Source organism: Condylura cristata, unplaced genomic scaffold (genome assembly GCF_000260355.1).
Source record: "Condylura cristata isolate star-nosed mole 26May11 unplaced genomic scaffold, ConCri1.0 scaffold00011, whole genome shotgun sequence".
Classification (NCBI taxonomy): domain Eukaryota; kingdom Metazoa; phylum Chordata; class Mammalia; order Eulipotyphla; family Talpidae; genus Condylura; species Condylura cristata.
The window spans coordinates 3,678,957-3,698,419 of NW_004567112.1; the positions used below are offsets into that span (position 1 = coordinate 3,678,957).

The window sequence follows — 19,463 nt, forward strand, 5'->3', positions numbered from 1 at the left end:
ACATCTTGTACTTCTGAAATTCTTACAGATCTAACATTCAAAAGTGTCAGATAAAAAAAATTTGCTTTATGACCGGGAGAGGGCGGAATTATAATGAACAACTATATTCCGAGACATTTTATGGGGGTGGGGTGGGGGAGGGGATAAACATGGGAGGGGGAGTGCACGGGGCTATGGTGATGGCGCACGGGTGATCTGGTGATGGGAAGCCCACGGGGACTGCAGCTGAGATGGAAAAAGGCACAAAATGATGTAAAAATAAAAATGTTTTCCCTTTATAAGCTTAATTAGAATTTTAAGATCCAGAATTTAGAACATAGGTATAAACTGAGTGGAACAGTGCAGAACTCAGCACTGATTACTTAGACTAAAATGGGCTACGATTTGAAGAGATTATTATGACTTCCAGTTGTATTTGTAGAAGTTGCTGGAATTTCTGTGCCATCACTGTTTACTCCCCTCTGTCTCCTCTCCTATCGAATAAAAATAATACCCTGTTCTTATCTACGAAGCATAATGAGGATAGATATTTAGTGTAAGTAATTTGAGATCCCTTAGGAGAGTCTTGAAGGCAGAAAAATATTACTGCTTGCCCATCAAATTTAATGTTAAGAAAGTCTATTATTTTATAAATTTAACTTTTGTGCTAAGTGAACTGTACGTTTATGATAGATTTAACACAACTTAACACTAAGATGCTAAGTTGAGCTGATTCTGAGATGCATTATTTTTTTGCTATACTGTGTTTATAGCTGGAACAGATGGTGATCAAAATGGACTTGATCACCCATCTGTTGAAGTTTCCCTGGATGAAAACTCAGGAATGCTGGTAGACGGGTTTGAAAGGACTTTTGACGGGAAGCTCAAGTGCCGGTACTGCAACTATGCCAGCAAGGGGACCGCCCGGCTCATCGAGCACATCAGGATCCACACCGGTAAGGAGAAGAGCCGCGCTCGGGGCAGCCGCCGGGGCGCTGTGCTTGGTCAATAGTTTTAATAGTTTAAAAATGAAGATTTGAATTAGTGGGGCAGCAGTTGTTCCGTTTTATAAGACAAAACAACAGCATAGCCTCGGCAGGCAGGAAGTGCAGCCCTGTGGCCCCCTCCCTGGGCCTCTTGACCCAAAGCACTCCTCAACATCTGTCTGTCAGGTCTGGTTAGTACTAAAGGCAATATAAGGTGCCAAAATGTTACTAAGTGTTTCAGTTGCATGAAGGAGAAAGCTTTCATTAGTTACACACTGTACTGCTAACCCTCAGGCCTTCCCTCATTCCTCCTGTGCAGTCCTGGCTACCCTGCTCTTGCTGAAGGCAGGTCAGGTCCCTCTGTGCCCCAGGGCTTCTTGTGCCCCCAGGCTGTGCAGTGGTGGTCTGAAACCATAGGCAGGATTGTGGCAAGGCTTTCTTGTGCCCCAGAGCCTAGCAGAGCGTCTGGCACCTAGTAGGTAGTCAGTGTTGTCACAAGTGCCTTCAGATCTCACACTCCAGGTATTTCCACATATTCGGGCCACCTTAGCTTAACAACATCATCTAAAATTGTCCCTTTGGTAACAAGAGGAGAGGAGGAAGATGAAGCATCAGGAATCTTGAAGGCACACTTTGGTAATTCCTACTGGAACCAAAAAGCCCATTTTGACTTTGAGGTTTCTGTTAAAGGATTTACATAAAAAGGTTTTCTGCATTTTTGTTTTCCTGGCAAAGGGGTGTTTATTCATGTGTGTGTGGGTGAAGATACATAAAGAAGAGTTTGTGTCTAGCTGGACACCTGAACTGGCGTGAGGCATACTTTTGATACAGTTATGAGCAGGGACTACTGCATCCTCAGCTCTGCTAGTCTTTTCCCAAATACTGCCGGAAGCCGTAGCCATTTTAACACTTTTGACAGTGGCGTCATCTGCTCATCTCAAATTGTTGCTGACATGTTCTTATGCTTTACTTATGCCTGTAAGTTTACTACAAATTTTAATAATCTTGTGCAGATGTGAATTTCTGAAAATTTCCAAGTCTTTCACAAGCAAGCAATTTCTGTAGTCTATATCCGATTTTTCTTCTTAAACAGGTGAGAAACCTCATCGATGTCACCTGTGCCCATTTGCATCTGCTTATGAGCGCCATCTGGAAGCCCACATGCGTTCCCATACAGGAGAAAAACCATACAAATGTGAATTATGTTCCTTCCGCTGCAGCGATCGAAGTAACCTGTCCCATCATCGACGGCGCAAGCATAAAATGGTACCAATTAAAGGTACTAGGTCTTCCTTAAGCAGCAAGAAGATGTGGGGGGTCTTACAGAAGAAAACGGGCAACCTGGGCTATAGCCGAAGAGCACTCATCAACCTCAGCCCGCCTTCCATGGTGGTTCAGAAGCCGGACTACCTGAGCGACTTCCCCCACGAAATCCCCAACATCCAGACTGACCCCTATGAAAGCATGGCAAAGACTGCACCCACTGGCGGCCTGCCACGGGACACCCAAGAGCTCGTGGTTGACAACCCTTTAAATCAGCTCTCCACGCTGGCAGGACAGTTGTCCAGTTTGCCACCTGAAAACCAAAACCCCACGTCCCCTGACATCGTTCCCTGCCCCGACGAGAAGCCTTTCATGATGCAGCAGCCCTCTGCCCAGGCGGTGGCTTCTGCCGTGTCAGCGAGCATTCCGCAGAGCTCCTCTCCCACCAGCCCTGAGCCTCGGCCGCCACATAGTCAAAGGAACTACAGCCCTGTGGCGGGCCCAAGCAGCGAGCCCAGTGCCCACACGAGCACGCCGAGCATCGGGAACAGCCAGCCCAGCACGCCAGCGCCCACCCTGCCAGTCCAGGACCCGCAGCTTCTCCACCACTGCCAACACTGTGACATGTACTTCGCCGACAACATCCTTTACACGATTCATATGGGATGTCACGGGTATGAAAATCCTTTCCAGTGTAACATATGTGGGTGCAAATGTAAAAACAAGTATGATTTTGCCTGCCATTTTGCGAGAGGGCAGCATAACCAACACTGATGGAGAACAATCACGTGTGCTTTATTCGGTTTCGCCATTTTGTGTTTGTGGTTTTAATTTGCTCCTGTACGTGTGTGGAGGGTCATCCCCAATTAAGTGTCTGCTAATTTAAAGTCTTTATTTACAGAATATGAAATTGACAAAAAGCTGGTCAGGGTCATTTATGTACTAGAACGCAGTGTCTGTTTTCTGCTTTCATTTAGATATTTGAGATTTGGTGCAGTCATAACCTTACAGGTGATCATCTATATTTTCCACATTTAAGGTCCACAAACACTTCAAGGCTTGGTAGCTCAGTGTACTGGGCTGGATGCTGCTTTTCCATGTTTCAGAATGGCAGAATAAGTCACAAAAGCTACTACAGCTATTTCCATGTTTAGTAGAGGAATTGCCTTTAAAATTGCTCTTAATTGAAATACCATTTAGTCCACAAAGTTCAAGCTGAATTAGTTTCATTTCAGCTGATAACAACGCTCTTTCCTCTTTTTTCCCTAAGAGGAAATGTAAGTTAATTCTTTTTAGTTACAAAAGTATAAGGTGAAAGTACTGAAAAGAAATGAAATTTAAGCCTTGAAAATGAGGTTCAATATTTAAAATGTCGTCGGTTCATTCCATTTCTGATTTAAATTATCAAATTTCCATTGAATTCTTTTCATTATATAAAAAACCACAGGTAAATGCATGAGAACGCTGGAAACACTGGAGTATTATCTGTGAAGATGCCTTCCCCCTTTAATTTGAACCTTCCCTTTATATCCTTCACCTGGCATTGTCTATGCCAGGTGAGGATGGTAACTATACTGAGAATGTCATTCTTCCTATTCCTTTGATGACCAAAGAGGGACAGTGGACGTCATCCATCCCATTCCTAGGAGATGATGCAGACCTTCAGAAAGATTGCTGAAGTTTTCCTTCCCTGCCTTCTGTCCACAATTTCAAGAAAAGGTAGTTTTAGAAACACAGAAGTGTGAAGGCTGAGCAAGATTTCCAGAAATGAGATGCTATCTCCAGAACAGATCCTGGCCTGCTCTTCAGAGTTGGCCATTTAAAACATTTTCTGTAAATTCGAGCGGTCATGCTTATTTATAGCCCCCCAGTCTTTCATGTACAGTGGCAAAACTATATGGAAACTGTGGTTGAACTATCACCTTAGTAAGAAAAGCTAAGGTGTGTGATAGATATAAAATACATTTAAACGCAGCACTTGTTTACAAAAATGAGACTTGCTAAATAAGTCTAGAGTAATTTCTCAATAGGCCATTGTTTTTATATTGTGTAATATCTAGCTGACTCTGAAGACAGCTTGGTCAAACAATAAAATACATTGTTACTAATAGTTGGTTTCTGTGTACTTTGCAAAAGTTACTTTTAATTTGGTTCAAATCTTGAAAGTGTTACTAATTGGCATCTCAACGAGAATATCCTGACTATTAAGTGTTTATTAACCAAAAGGGCCTCTCTGTAAGTAAAGGGAACTGTTGCTGGCAAATGCTCACAGCTTCCTCCAAGTGCCAAGTCAGTGGGTCTCCTTCCTTCCAGACGCTGAAGCCATTCAAACGAGTTCTTGTGGTTTACTCTCCAGTCTAATCACCACCGCGTAGTTGCGAGAGCAGCATGAAGGCAGTCTCCAAAAGCTATCCGTAGCTCTCCTTGTCATGTCTGAGGCTGGTGAAGCTGAGATTTTTCTGTTTGCTCTGTTGTCAAAAGCCCTCCCTGCTCAGGTCGGTTGTAGTTTGGCCATTTCCAAATGTGTAGCTTGGCCTAGTGTTTGTTTATTGCCAGAGAAACTGGTCACTGTCATTTGGAAGCTTTGCGATGACTTTCCCTTCACTTGTTTTATTCTTCAAATAAAAGCAATACCCCAAAATAGTGAATTTCCCATAGATGAGGAAGAACTCTAGTGAAGACCAGTTTATTTAGTGTGTATATTCTGGGCCAAATAGTGACAAATATATTTTTTTCTAACAATTGAAGATAGATGTTTTGAAGATGCATTTTAATTTAACCATAGAAAAGATTTTTTTCATAATTACAAATAAGAATGTATAATTCTAATTTTCCTATGACTTAGAGAGCACAGTTGGTATTCCAAAGGTGTCAATGCTTGAAAGTTACACAATTCTAAATGCACTAAAGTTTTTGAAGCAAATCTACCTTAGAAACTTTTTTAGTATTGTATTTTTAAAAAGATTTAGGACTTTATTTAAATATTTTGTGAGTTAAATTCTGTATTTGGAAAGATGTTAGTATCTTTCATTAAGTATTGACTATGTTTCTCCCATTTTATTTTTAATCAAATATTTTATAGAAATGAGTTGGGAAAAGCTTAACATGCACTATTTATAGTAAGTACCTTGCTGATAACAAGCAATGTTCTGAAACTAAATTATTTTTGTTCAGTGAACATAAGTTTAGATTTTTAAAGTTGGTAGATAATTTATCTCCACTAATATTTTTTTAAGAAACTGTGAAATTATTAACATGGAATACTTTTATTTCAGATGTTACAAATTAGTATGTGTAGCTACAACTTTTGATTCAAGTAAAGGCTAGACTTTTACTTCGAACAATTCCATTGGATATTTTCCAATGCTGTTTCATTTTAGAAATAAGGTTGCCATTCATCTGCTGGATTGTTTGACAAAAGGGTCATTATAGAGAATGTTCAGAGATAAACCTTATCTAAGTTCTGTAAGAATATTTATCAAATGGATGTATTATTAAAATGTAAAAATTCCCTGCTACAGACTTTTTCATTAAATAGTCGTAGAGGGTATGTGATTTCTAGAATCTGTTTTTGTTAATATGTACTTTGATGTAAAGAACATATTTTGTATGCAAAAAAAAAAAAAAAGTATGGTTTCCATACACACAGTCTGTGTAGGATTCCGGAAGCAGTTTAATGCTGAAACCAGTATGTAGTTGATATTGTAAATGAAGCTTTGCTTTTGTAATATATAAATAAAAAAGTAACGCTTTCTAATGATCTCAACTTTTCTTTTTTGAACGCTAGGATTTAGTTGTTTTTTTTCCCCAGTATTTAAAATAAAAAGGTTTTGTGGCCCTCTCTGGTGGCGCAGCGGGTTAAAGCACAGCACTAAGAAGATTAAGCCACTTCCTCATGAGTTCGATTCCCGCCTGCCCCGGAGGAGATCCACATGGCGGCGGCGGCAGACCTCTCCTGACCCGCCCGCTGCTCCCCTCAGCAGTGTACTTCGTCGATCTGCCTCTTCTGCTCCCCATGTCCCTGGTGAATCCTTTCACCCTCCGCATCTCTGGCCTGTACCCCAGTTCTGTATGAATAAATAAATCTTAAAAAAAAAAAAAAAAGGTTTTGTGGCTACATGGGCTAGGATTTGCAGAACGCCTGTCCATAGATGTCACGAGTGGGAAACGGCACCAGAGACATGCCTCTGTCCCTTTGCTAGTTCCCTCCTCCGCGTTCAAGGCCATTGGACTCAGTCCCCAGCCTTGGCCTGTGGCTCTGACAGAGCAGGGGCAGCTGTTCTGAAGCTGTTTTCATGTCAAGTTCAGCAAGTGGCTGCCTGAAGTCATTCCTCCAGGGCAAATGCGTCTTTTAGAATGGACTGACTTCTTTAAAAACTTGAGTTTTTGACAATTTATGCATCATTGGCCGAAGAAAACATCCAGAAATGCAAATTGCTTGCAAAATCTGACAATTGACTGGAAATTAAAAAGTTTAATGCTTTGAAAAATACTTATGTACAATGTTATCTTTCTCATGATGAAAAAAAGGGATGATACCTGGTATGTCCGTAATTTGTTGAAAGCACAGGTATTTTTTGTTTCCTTGCCTTAGGTCTTCCAAAAATTCTGCTTTGAGCTTGTTAAGTTCTTCTGCTAGAAGTTTCAAATTGTAAGGAGGCACTTGTTCATCTAAAATAAAAAGATATCCTCCAGTTATCTGTAAATTAAATCAGGCTTGGGCTTGATGACATCAGGAAATTAATTTGATTACTTCAAATAAGCCAGACACCTATAATCACAGTTGCTGTGTTCCACAGACAAAAATTCAAAGAACTAAAAAAAACTTGCAGAAAATACAGGCCTGAAAGGAATTTTTTTTTTTTTTACCAAAAACAATATTGTTGACTTATCTTACTGACTTAATAGGTAATGAGGCAGAAAGAAAATCAAATAGAAAATGGTGATTTAGTTTTGAAACTGCTAATATCTGTAAGAGTCCAGACCACTTTCTGCAGTGACTTGTGCCCTGTGCCTGCTGAAGCACAGCACTCACTCGCCATGTCGCCAGCTGAATGAACAACTCGGTTTTGTTAAACAGCTTTACTGAACTGCAATTCACCGACCATACAATTTGCTCGCTTCAACTACAATTTAGTGACTTTAATATATTCAGAGTGCAGTGGTCACTACAGTCCGTCTTAGAACATTGTCATCTCAGACCTGCACCCTACATGTCACCTACCCACCCTGCCCAAGCCTCCTGGGTTTGGGTCATAATTCCAGTTGTTGAACTCTCCAAAGTTCAAATCCCTATAAAAATCAAATCAAAATCCCTATAAAAATAATTCTGGAAAAATTTTTTTTTAATTCTTTAAATAGACACATTTCTGGGGCCTTCCTGGTGGCTCAAGGGGTTAAGTCTCAGCACTATGAAGCTGTCCGCTCCCACTGCAGCACGAGTTCGCTCCCCGGCCAGTGAACTGACCCACACGGTGCAGCAGACCTGTTTCCTGCTGCCCCCCTCAGCAGTGGATTTCAGTAGATCACATGTTCTGCTTCCCACTCTCTTCCTGGTGAATCCTCTCACCCCGCACCTCTGGCCTACACTCCAACTCTTAAATGCATAAATAATCTTTTAAAAAGACACATTTCTAAAGGGAATTGAGAAATAGGACAATAGTGCATGAGCCATTTCACAAGGTAAAATAACATACCAGGAGGGACATTATCTTTCACAAATGTACAAAAAGGACATCTTTTGTTGAGGAAGTTCTAGCACTTTTCTGTATATGCACACTACTACAGATTTGAAGATTTGTGCATTCTGCAGAAGAAAACATTTCAGTTGAATCCCTAAATCATAAAGACTGATTTGGCACTGAGTCGGATAGTTTTCTAAAAGTGAATTTCAGGGTGTTAACCAGTAATGGGTTATTCCATTTAGCCCAATGTATTGAGTGAAACCTTCAGATGAGGGGATTGTTGTCGCGTGGCAACAGGACTTTCAACTGAGACGTGCACCCGACCCCATGTCGGCACACCTAGACGATGCGGGTGTCCCTGTGTACAGACACACCTGTTACTTACCGGGTTGTGGTTTTTAGGACTTGGGACTTTGGGATTTCGAACTTTCAAGATTCAGCATTGGGGTTATTATGGCGTTAGGGACTGTATTTTAGGATTGTGACCAGCATCGCACCCCCTCAACTCCAATCCCTAAGCAACACTGATCTTTCTGCCTCTCACCTGTCATGGACATTTCACCGCGGGTCTAGTATGGCCTTTAGTAACTGACTTCCACTTGACGTTTGCAAGGTCGGTTCATGCTGCAGCAAGGGTCCGTGTCATTCCATTTTAGGGCCGGGGGACCCGCTGTACGGATACACCCCGTTTTGTTTATGCATTGCCAGCTGATGTTTCCACCTTTTGCTGCTGTGAACTTTTGTGTACAATGAACATGTTTCCTCTGACGTTCCTGGGCATGGGAGCGATGGGGGTCCCCTGGTAACTTGACGTTTAATCATTTGAGGAATTGCTGGGCAGCTGGTTTGCAAAGCCACTTCACCCTCTTCTATCGCCGCCAGCAGCCTGGGAGGGCCCTGACGTCACAGTCTGCCACGTGCAAGCCTTTCTGCCAGCAGCGTACTGAACGCAGTGTCTCACTGAGGTTTTGCTTTGCATTTCCCCATGACTGCTGATGGCAAGTGTTTTCAAGTGGTTACCGGCCGTTTGTTTATTCAGAGCCTCTGCCCATTTAGAAATTCAGGTGGCTTTCATACTGAAGCGGTAAGAGTCCTTTATTGTTTTGGATCCAAGTTACCTCACCAACAAACACATCTATTTTTTTTCTAATGAGTAGGAAGTGAGTTCAGAGTGATTTGGGCTTAATCCTACTTCTGACACTTTATAGACAGAACAGAAGAAAGGCAAGCGGGGCATCACACCCCTCAACTCCAACCCCTAAGCCACACTGATCTTGCTGCCTCTCACCTGCCATGGACATGTCACGGGCGGGTCTGATAAGGCCTTTAGTGACCGGCCTAACCCTGTAACTATTTGCTTTTACTCTAGTAGTGCAGCCATTCTGTCTCCACACCGCTCCCCGAGCTGGCGTTTTAACCTACCAGTGAGTTGCAAGCTGCAATGGGTGGTTCTCTAAGTGAGATCAAGTGGAATTTAGCAGAGTTCACGTAACACATGAGGGTTCTGTGGAAGCTGTGTCTGTGCCTCATGCTTTCCAGTCATGGGCTCCAGACGAAATAACCATCAAATCTACACAGGAGTCCACAGTTTTAAAAAAAAAGTGGAACACACAGTCTGCTTAGTACACTGTTTACTCCCCCACGTTGTCAGTGTCGGTGAAGGTCCTAACGGTCCACGATGATGAGCAGGGCCTGGCAGCAAGCACAGACTGAGCCCTAGCCTGGGCCTCAGGTTGCCACGTGCCCGACAGCTGTTCCCCGCAGACACGTTACGCGATCCCCTCAGGACCCCACTTCCCCTCTTGCAAAATTACACCTACCTCACAGGATTATGAAAATCGGACACAGCATTTAGCACAGCAAAGGAGCTCAAGAAATGTTAGCTGATACTAGTTTTTAAATCCAAATTTACACAAAGAGTTCAACAGCTAAAACATAAAAGAGCTACTTTAGCAAGTGTGAGGTTCCAAACGAGAACACACTGAGCCTGTTCAAACTCCATGCTGAGCTTCCCCTGCCCCTGTCACCCCAGGCTCAAAGCCTCCTTTCTGTTCTAGATCAATCTCCCTCTGCCCTTTGGCACTCAGCCTCCTCTGCCTGGAATGAGCTCAGGTACCTGCCTGGCTCCGCCCTCAGCCGCTCAGATTTCAGCTGACGTGTCACGGCCCAGGGAAGTGCTCTGGACCTCTGAAAAGTCAGTGCTCCTTCTTCGAGCCCGCCTGACCCTGCTTTCTTTCCCGTCAGAGCTCAGGCCTATATTCACGTGTTTTCTGTCTCCTCGCTGAGATGCTACACAACTTGCAGGCGCCAGTATGCAAAACATGGCCTCTCACAGAGCCACCGCTCAGGACGTGGGTACCAGGAAAACACCCAGTTCTGTGGGTGGGATTTTCACTTCCCATCACCAAATTATATATTTAAACAAAACATTTATGACCGAAAGCTAACAAACTACCTTAGTGTGGGGACCAGGCAGCTGCAGAAAGCCCTCCCCATGAATGGAATGTAACTCCCAACATACCTTTTGCTTCCTTCATCGTCTGAGAGACAATTCTTCGGAGTGTCTGATCAGCTTGATGAAGCAAGCTAGTTGAACAAATCACCCGGTCTGTCTCCTAGGGAACAGACATTATTACTGGGACAGCTAGAGAGTTTTACGAAGGAAATGGTGAAAGCTCAGGAGCTCTAGGGTGGGTGACTGCATCATCACACGATGAGGTGTGAGGTTATCCCCCCAGAATAACAATGGTACAAACAAATGACAATGAAATTTGACTTTAAGAAATGGGGCCTCAGGTCTCCTGGTGGTGCAGGGGTTAAAATCTCAGCGCTATCCATCTATGTCCAGCTGCTATGGCCTGACTTTGATCCCTGGCCAGGGAGCCGACCCACCGGGCGCAGCCAACCTCTCCTGTCTGGCCCTCACTGTCTCTGGTGAATCCTCTCACCCTCTGCACCTCCGGCCTACACCCCAGTTCTTCTGCACAAAAATTAAAAAAAATAGAAATGACTAAAGTGTAGGCAACGCAAACTTGAAGAGACTGAAAGAAAAGTAAGTGGAATCCAAAGCCACTTCTCCTTCACGAGAACTGAGTGTACATGAAACACACCGGTTGTAAACTGGGCTCTGAGCAGTGGTGTCACGGGAATGTCTAGTAACTGGCTCCCCATTTCCCCAAAGGAAAGCCTACCCATAGGGCCTTTCCGTTCCTGAGGTGTAAATACCCCTGCTCATTTCCAAGCAGCCAACTTAGTGCCAGGAGGCTCCAATGTTGATGAAAACTGGACCGTCAGCTGAGAAGAGCCGGCCAGTGCGAGCTGCCTGCCTGGCCAAGGCACCTGCCGGCGCCGAGTGGGGCCCATGGCGGGGCGGCACGGCCTGGCCTCACCTTTCCCTCCTGGGTTGCACTCAGCCCAAAGCAGCCTTGCTGCAAAAAGTTGTTCCCACTCAGTTATACGAAATCCACCCAGGAAGATGTACCTTTTGTTCCACATTGTCCTCAACACGTTTTACTGGATTTTCCAAAGCAGTCTGCAGTAAATCAGTCAACTGCGAGCTGTAAGAAGGGGAAGGAGAGAATAATCCTTTCAGAGACAGATGCTGCCTAAGGACTTGTTTATGAATGCTACAATGAAAAGTGCTACAAATCCAAGATCCTCAACAACGGAGGAAAGGAGCTATCTGGAAGCTGCCTCCGACTTGCAAGATTCCAAAGCAAGTTATAAGCCAAAAAAATCCTTCTTTTAAACAAGATTACTTTCCCAAGGCTCCTGTCGAAAAGCTGGCTTTCCCCCAGTGCGCACTGAACTCCAGGCTGGCAGAACTCTGCGCCCTGAGGAAGGCGGCCCAGTGTGTACTTTTTTGCTTCTGCTTATTTGCTGGGTGTAGATGAACAAAGTTCCTCATCGGTCAAAGGACCATGAAGAGTTCAGGTTCAGGTGGACTCAGCTCATTTTTTTATTGAGCAACTTCCTTTTTAAAAAAAAAAAAAAAAAGATTTACTTATTTATGCACACAAGAACTGGGTATAGGCCAGAGGTGCAGGGGGTGAGAGGATTTGTCAGAGACAGAGTGAGGCGCAGAACAGTGAAAGCAGATCTAGTGAAATCCAGTGGTGAGGGGCGCAGTGGGCGGGTCAGGAGAGTCTGCCGCACCCTGGGGGTCCCTCCCTGGCAGGGGTCCAACTCCTGCCGCCCTTGGCTCCATGACTGCTGCGCCACCGGGAGGGCCTTGAGCAACTTCTTGTAAGAAAAATACCATGAAGCCACATGCAGGCTGGGCACACAGCAAGTCCCCTCCCTCCTTGACTCCTGCTAGTGGAGTGCAGAGACATAATAAATTGAAAATGGGAGCAGAAAACTTCAGGGAGTGGCAGCTACATGAACAAGTGAAGACAATACAGTGATAAAGATGTGGGCGAAGGGGCGGCCCAGCATCCCGCATGCTCGGACGGGCCGGGAAGGCTGGCAGGACGTTTGGGCAGGGAGCAGCGGGCAGCACGTGTAGAGGCGCTGAGACGTGCTTCTTGCGTTTATGGGGCGGAGAAGGCCAGTCTGTGAAACCAGCAAGGGGGGCCAGAGGGTGCGAGGTGGCTGAGGAGACGAGGGCGAGAGCCTGTAAGTGAGGGCAAGAACTCAGAATTTTACTGCAAGTAGAAGAGGCTGCACTGAAAAAGCTTGCAGCCAGTGGATGTGCTGAGTTAAATCTCACCCTCGAGATCATCTTTCTCACACTGACAAGAGCCCAGGACAGGAGTGAGTGAGTGAGTGAACTGCACTAGACCCAAATCTTGGCTCTCCCCTCAGATGTGTTATAGCTGGACCTCCTTCCCCGTCTCCAAGGCAGGGGTAACAGTAACAGAGTCTGTCTGAGGATGTCAGAACACGCCCAGTGCAGAGCGCGGCTCAGGGGTGCTTATAGCAGCTGCAGGCGGAGACGTGTTCACAGAGCCTAGGGCCGCTCACGTTTTTAGATCAACCTCAAGCAGCCCCTTCCCAATTCTGCTGTGTCTCTTGGGGAGTGTGGAAATAGGGGAAGTTCTGACGACCCAAGAGAGTGCGGTCGTGCTAAGGGCTGCACTGAAGCGCCAGAAAGACCTGGGCCACACTGGCCTCGAAGCGCTGCTGTCCTGCTGCTCCCCTGGGCCGTCTCAACCGCTCCACCCGGCACTGGCTTCTGAAGGGGGAAGGACGGAAGCATTCCGAGAGGAGTATTCGCTGTCTATGTGCCTGCTCCAACTTTCAGAACACGAAAGGGAAGTTAAAATCAGAAGCATCGGCAGTGACTCCTTCATAAACCTGACAAGCAAGTGACTTAAATCGAATTTGGGGCCTTTGTTCATGTGAAGCATGTGACAGTGTACTGTAAAATGCACAGATTCTATATTCTGGGAACGAAACATTTTAGGAAGAAGCTTTAAAAAAATTTTAAACTGGGCCTCCTTGGTGGGACAGGAGTTAAAGTCTCAGCACTGTCAAGCTCTCACCAGCCACTGCGGCACGAGTTCGATCCCCAGCCAGGGAGTGACCCAAGGCACAGCAGACGCCTCCTGTCTGGGCAGCAGACCTGCCTGTTCTGTTTCCTACAGTCTCTAGGGAAATCTTCTGCCCTCCCCCACTACACCTCGCCTCTGGGCCTAGGCCCCAGTTCTTTCATGCACAAATAAAAATAAATCTTAAACTTCTTAAAAAACTTTCACAATTTGCTGACCCCCCTGTGGACAACAGTCAGTAAGGAGCAGAGGCCACGTGGGTAGTAAATCTCCAGAGCGGCGCTCTCCTTAGCACCTGCCACTGGCCGCGCCAGGACACTAAGGGGAAAGGAATGAAAATGGAATTCAAAATTCAGGTCCTCAGTACACCGGCTACATCTCATGGCTAGCGGCTCCCCAGCCGGACAGCGCAAACAGAGAACAGCGCCAGCGTCTCCATCACCAGGGAGGTCACTAGAAGCGCGCTCTGGGCTGCTCTCAGGGTCCTCACGCGTGGGAAGCAACCAGCACCGCGGCCTAGGAGCCTCCCACACCCACAGTGCCGCTGGCGAGGAGCGAGCGAGTCCGGCTCAGTACCAGCTCCCGCTCCTTTTCTGTCAGAAAATTACTAACCGATCTAGTTGGACGCTGCTACTTTGGCAAGGGCATCCCCAAACATGAGCACGCTGAGTGCCCGGCTGTGGCCTCTGGGAGACAACATTCCCCTAATGGGGCAAAGTTCGCAAGCCAGCGGTTCAAACCTCAGCTGTCACAGCTCAGTATCTTGCCAACTGAACTTTCTCACTCGGTTTCCTCTTTCTAGGCAAAGAATCGCTCTCTGAGGCTGGCGGCAGGATCAGCCACGCGGGTGAAAGTAAAGCAGTGAGCCGGGGCCCGCCTCAGGGCGGCAGGGGAGGACAGCTCTGGGCAGGATACCTGGTCTCAGAAGAACACGCTGCGCTATGAATCATGAGGCTGTTGTGCTCCCAACCATTCTTCTCCGGATGGGGTTTCTCTATCTTCCCTCCCATCAGGTGGATGGTCTCGGCAGGCACTGCTCGTGGCCTCTGGCCGTTCCTCTCCAAGCAGGTCTCAAGAGCACAATCTAAAAAGACCTGACAAAAGCCTAAGGAATCTGAAAACAACCGGAAAGGACAAAATTACCGATACACTTTTTTTCCCAAAATGTGACACAAACGTATCAGACAAATCAGCCCAGCTGGAGCAGAAAAGCCCTTGTACCACACTGAATGTCCAGACAAACTTCCTAGTGCAATTCCTTCTACTAAAGACAAAAGTGATGTTGACATGGAAATAAACGCCTGTGTGTAAGCAAAGTTTCAATTACATTTCCGAGCCAGTTGGTAGACTTCGTATCTCATGCTTTGGTAGTAAAAGTTGTCATCTAGAATCAAAAGCAAAGGTCTGGACATAGCAGTCTTCGTTAGGGGGTAGCTGGGCCGTGCCTCTGCTGCTGCCGAAGAGATCAGATCTTGATCCTTTAAGCAGGCTGTAAAAGCTTCCCACATGACTTCAGTCCTTGTGGGTGGGACAGACATCTGGCCCCCACCGGTAGCACCGTTCAGGAAGTATTCTAGGTATTTCAACAGTTCCTGTCGAAGTAGTTTCCACTGGGATGGCTACAAAGAAAGAATTGCACTCTCTGTGAATTAGGTTTTCACCAGGAAAATGCCCCAGCTGGAAATTCCAGCCCCCAACACTGAGCCATCTTTAGTTCTCGACACTGTTTTCTCACTCCTCTGTGCCTTCGTCGCTAGCATCCCTGGGCCTGGAAGACGCCTCCCCAGTGATGCTAGTCCTCTGCTAAGTCGTCTCAGACTCAAACCACGCAGAAGGCAGCTCAGACACCCTCGCGGCTCTCCACCTTTCTTGACCCTCCACTCTCCCTACATATCCGGCCTGCACCCTGGCAGGGTTTAGCGTGTGATCTCTAGCCCCTGCGAGATCAACAGCCCAACAACATATGCCAGCCTCCAGCAGAGGCCCCTGATTTGGAGCGCCAGATACAGCGGCTAAGTGGCTAAGTGAAAGAATGAAAATGTTATCACCCAGGAGAAAAGAGTTGCCAAAATCAATATCCTGTCAAAATAAAACACTCTGGCTAATATTAAAGGTTTCCTTGAAATGAGAAACATGGTGGGAAGAAAGAGATGAGTGTAAAGTTCCCCAGGCCAAGAGGGAAAGACCTTGAGTTAACCCCAGAGTCGAAGTGGACAGGAAAAGCGAGAAAGAAGGCCAAGGGGAAAAGAACAGATAGCTTGAAAATACGAAGTCTGTGCTTCTGTGAGAGCAGGACACTCTGAGGGCAGGGTTGGAGGGTAAACGAGGACAGGAGCTGAAGCCCTCTTCTGGCCCGTCTGTGCACTGAAGAGGAAAACACCTGCAGTTAATACAACAGCTAAACCCCCTAACCAGGAGGCACTGATAACTCCCTACAGCTGAGCTATCCCGCACACAGCGCCCAGCACACCCCACTGCCTTCGACTCTACTGGAAGGTGGAAAAAGGCAACAGTAAGAGTGAGGGAAAGGAGCGGCAAATACACTAATTCCTACCAATGGCTTCAATTTTCACCCAAATGATGAAAACACACATCCAAGCAAATCTGGCGTTACTGTGGTCCTCCGGCTCTATTTAGAGACAAGTAGCCAAGAACAGAGAAGTATGTGACTTGGCCGAACTGACCCCTTCTTTTCACCAAATGTACTTAATATTTCACCTACAGAGTGGAATCTTCTATTTGCGTTATATTTACACTCCAGCATTAAAAAAAAATCTATTCAAAATTTTTAGACTATTTCAATCAAAGGGTATATACTCCAGAAGGAGCTGAGAAGGGAAATATGAAATCTACGTCTTCCTCTGACGTCTGTTTTCATGTTTCTCCAAGGGGCAGCATCTCACTGCATTGTGAGCCTTAAAGAAATGTGTACTTGGAACTTACAAGTTGGCTCTTAGCTAGATACAAGCCCCTCAATTCATTCGGTGGTCTGTTAAGAAACAGCCATTTCCCCACTGGCAGAGGCCGACTAACTCTGAGATAAAGACTGCTTCAGCGGCCCGCGACCCTTCATTTGTACACTCTCTCTATCATCATGAGAGGAACCCTAGCGACACTGTTACTTGTCAGAGCCTGTTCTTTTTCTTCAAAAAGGGTGTCCAAAAATGTGCAAAATCCTGAAATCACCCCACAAAACCTGAACTCACCTGTGGCTGGAAGTAACAGGCTGTATCAGAATTTCTCAGAGATTCTGTCCCACTCCTGAGCAGAACCTTCGCAAAGGTCCTCCAAGAGTCATTTCAACCATGCGGGATTTCCATTTTGCAGGCTGACTTCGGTACCTAATAGCGTCTTAAGCCTCCACTGCACAGAATATGCACCGCCTACCTGCCCGGATGCTACACATCTCTCTACAGTGAGTTATCCTAGGATGCTTTCCGTGTGTATTTTATAATCTATTCCTAGTCAGCTCCTCCTAGGTCAAACTTTCCCGAATTCGTCTCTCTAATCAGGGATGCACCTTCCTCACCGCGCACAGCGTCAGCCGGAGGCGCAGGTGCAAGCAGGTGGGGCCGGCGCGTTTACCTGGGCCACAGAAGCCGAGGCCCCGCCCCCTCCCCACTGACCAATGGCGGCTCGCTGGCCTCCGGGAGGAACGCGTCGGGCATGACGTCATCGTAGGCGACGACGCCGACGGCCCAGGCCTGCTCCCGCCGCAGCCGGTGGCTCAGCGCCCGCGCGAGGGTAGACTTTCCCGCTCCCGGCAGCCCGCAGAGGACGCAGAGTGCTAGCTTCTGCGGCCCCTCGCCGCGTGCTCCTCCGCCGTCGTCGCCGGTTCTCATGCTGCTCAGAGAGACCGAAGTCGCCGGTACCAGAAATGTCCCCCGGTCGCCCGCCGCGCACGCGCAGTCTCCCACGGCCCGACTGCGCCGCCTGGCGCCGCGACGGGGGAACCGACGCGTCCAACCCAGGAGCGCCTCACTGTCGCGGCTGTTTCCAGGAGAATGTCTCTTGGGTCCCTAAGCCCCAGCGCGGGCTCTGTGTGGGCGAGTCCTCACCACGCTGAGTCTCCTAACGCCTGGGCGTTTCCCAGGGGGCCCCGGAATGGCACTTAGTTTTCTTGCAGGCCTATAGGATTTGCGCTTCGGCTTTCTAACGATGCAGTCCCCTGCCCGGGAAAATCCCAGAAGTCTTTGAGCCTCTGCCCTCAGCGCTCTTTGCAAACGTCTATTCCTGGAAATCAAGAAGGGGAGGCCGAGCAGACACGGTCAACTGTGCTGCGGGTCCCAATGGTGCTGCACCTACATATGATAGGAGGAACGGCATAGTGAATATTAGTCATGCTGCCTATGATCTTTTGGCTTACTCTATTCACTATTATTACTATAGAGTCATCCATAGGATTGCACATTGATGCACTGAATATTTCATTATGTAAATTTATCGTAGTTTATTCATCCTGATGATGGATACTAGTTTTAATACTTTGCTATTGTGAATGGTGCTGCTGTGAGCATTGATTTTAATGTTCCCTGTTGCATATATGTAAAATTACTGAGTCTGTATCTAAGTGGAAGTTTAGAATATGTGAAACTGTTTTAAGTTATTGCATCAATATGCATTCTCATTAACAATGTATAAGAAACTCAGTGGATCCATTTCCTCTAATAGTCGATATTAACTTTTACCAAGAGGATAGAAAATGATCTCACTGGTCTTGGTTTGCATGTCCCTAATCATAAATGAGGTTGCTTAGCGCATCATTTGTTTGCTCAAAACTTTTGGCCAGGAGTACTCTTCTGTGAAATGCAAGTTCTTTTGTTTGTTTTGCCATTTTTTGCTTGATTGTGCTTTTCTTCATTTGTTAAGTTTCATTATATGGCACCCATCACATATTCCTTATGTCATCCCTGTGGGCCTTGAGGGGAATGGCAAACTGAAAGAATCCAGTATAAAGCCCTGGTGGTTGCTTTCGAATGTCTTTTTCTCTAGCCCAGTAGTCCATCTTCTATGAACACCATGAAAAAGTAACAACCTCTAGCTGTTAGTTTGTAAGTAAGGTAAAACTCTGTGTCTGCACAATTCATGATAGTTTTGGTGATGAATATTGAAAGCAAACGCTTTCTGGACAAGGAAGGACAAAACGATGCTAAAGCCTCAGTTAGAATGTATTAGGATCCTCAGAACCTGCAAGCAAATGCCTCTTGTCCAAGTGGGGGACAGGGCACAGGTCTCCCATGTCCTACCTGTTAAATCTCTAGATAATGGATGGTGAGAGGTAGGATTGAAACAGCAGCCCAAGTGGCATCTTAGTTGTTGATGGGCCATCAGGTGGGATGAAGAAGGAATTTACCATGACAACAGGGGAGTAAGGTCTGAGTCTCTGCTGAAAGGCTATTGGGTTGCAGCTGCTGAGTCACGAGGCCCAAAGTTCCAAGGATGTCTGCAATACAGAGCTTTGGGGAGAAATTTAATTCATTTATGGCAACTGAACAGGCAGGTGCCTGTTGGAACTTGAATACAAATGCCTTCATTCGGGGGTTAGACGGCCCTGCCCTTGAACTCCACACTCCAACCTCAGTGATATGAGGGTAAAGCTAAGGAAGCAGAGCACTGGGAAGAGAAAATATATATTGCTCCACTGTATAGGAGACAACATGCTAAGACAGACTCGGTTTGGTGTCACCACAATATTTACAAAGGGCAATAGGTGAATCACCCCTATCTCAGAATGACCCCATCTCCCTTACATGTAAACATGTAGCCTAAAGGGGCACAGGTCACTGTTGCTCCGGATTTGTCCAATTGATGAACCTTACTATTACACTAGATGGGTTAAGTCACAGGGGCAGTGTCAGCAAAGACTGCAGACTCAGGTGTCATCGGAGCCGGTCTCTGTTCCTTTCAAGCCTCAGAAGCAAGAAGGCTGCTTGGTAACTTGAAGTTGGATCAGTCATTCAGCTTTGACTTTGGGAAAGGCTGCTTGACTCAACTCAGACTAATTCTGAAATATCATTCTGCCACACGGGGCCTTGGGCATTTTGTAGGGTGCTGCCTTC

At 46.3% G+C, this 19,463-nt stretch overlaps 2 protein-coding genes across 5 annotated transcripts in view; one reads left to right on the top strand and one right to left on the bottom strand.

Moving 5' to 3' along the window:
* IKZF5 (IKAROS family zinc finger 5 (Pegasus)) overlaps window positions 1-5,836 on the top strand; it is a 17,135-nt gene extending 11,299 nt beyond the window's left edge. For all 4 annotated transcript variants that reach the window (XM_004680380.2, XM_012723792.1, XM_012723791.1 and 1 more), the window contains one exon: window positions 2,059-5,836. In XM_004680380.2, the coding sequence (XP_004680437.1) occupies window positions 2,059-3,002 (944 nt within the window). In that variant the 3' untranslated portion in view covers window positions 3,003-5,836. The remainder of the gene's footprint in view (window positions 1-2,058) is intronic.
* A 490-nt stretch (window positions 5,837-6,326) lies between these two features.
* Window positions 6,327-17,296, bottom strand: PSTK (phosphoseryl-tRNA kinase). Its single transcript, XM_012723794.1, has 6 exons — window positions 17,031-17,296; window positions 14,732-15,023; window positions 14,320-14,518; window positions 11,394-11,469; window positions 10,434-10,527; window positions 6,327-6,899 (listed from the first exon to the last, which is right to left on the bottom strand). The coding sequence occupies exons 1-6, from the start codon at window positions 17,244-17,246 to the stop codon at window positions 6,703-6,705; spliced, it is 1,074 nt and encodes a 357-aa protein (XP_012579248.1). The 5' UTR covers window positions 17,247-17,296; the 3' UTR covers window positions 6,327-6,702.
* Window positions 17,297-19,463: the final 2,167 nt, after the last annotated feature.

Excerpts from the sequence above, each read along its gene's own strand:
- PSTK (XM_012723794.1), bottom strand. The coding sequence starts at position 17,246 with ATGAGAACCGGCGACGACGGCGGAGGAGCACGCGGCGAGGGGCCGCAG. Across the intron at positions 14,519-14,731 it reads CTACCAACTGGCTCGGAAAT|ATTCCTTAGGCTTTTGTCAG; the intron begins GTAATTGAAACT and ends GGTTGTTTTCAG. Across the intron at positions 6,900-10,433 it reads GACGATGAAGGAAGCAAAAG|ATGAACAAGTGCCTCCTTAC; the intron begins GTATGTTGGGAG and ends TTTTTATTTTAG.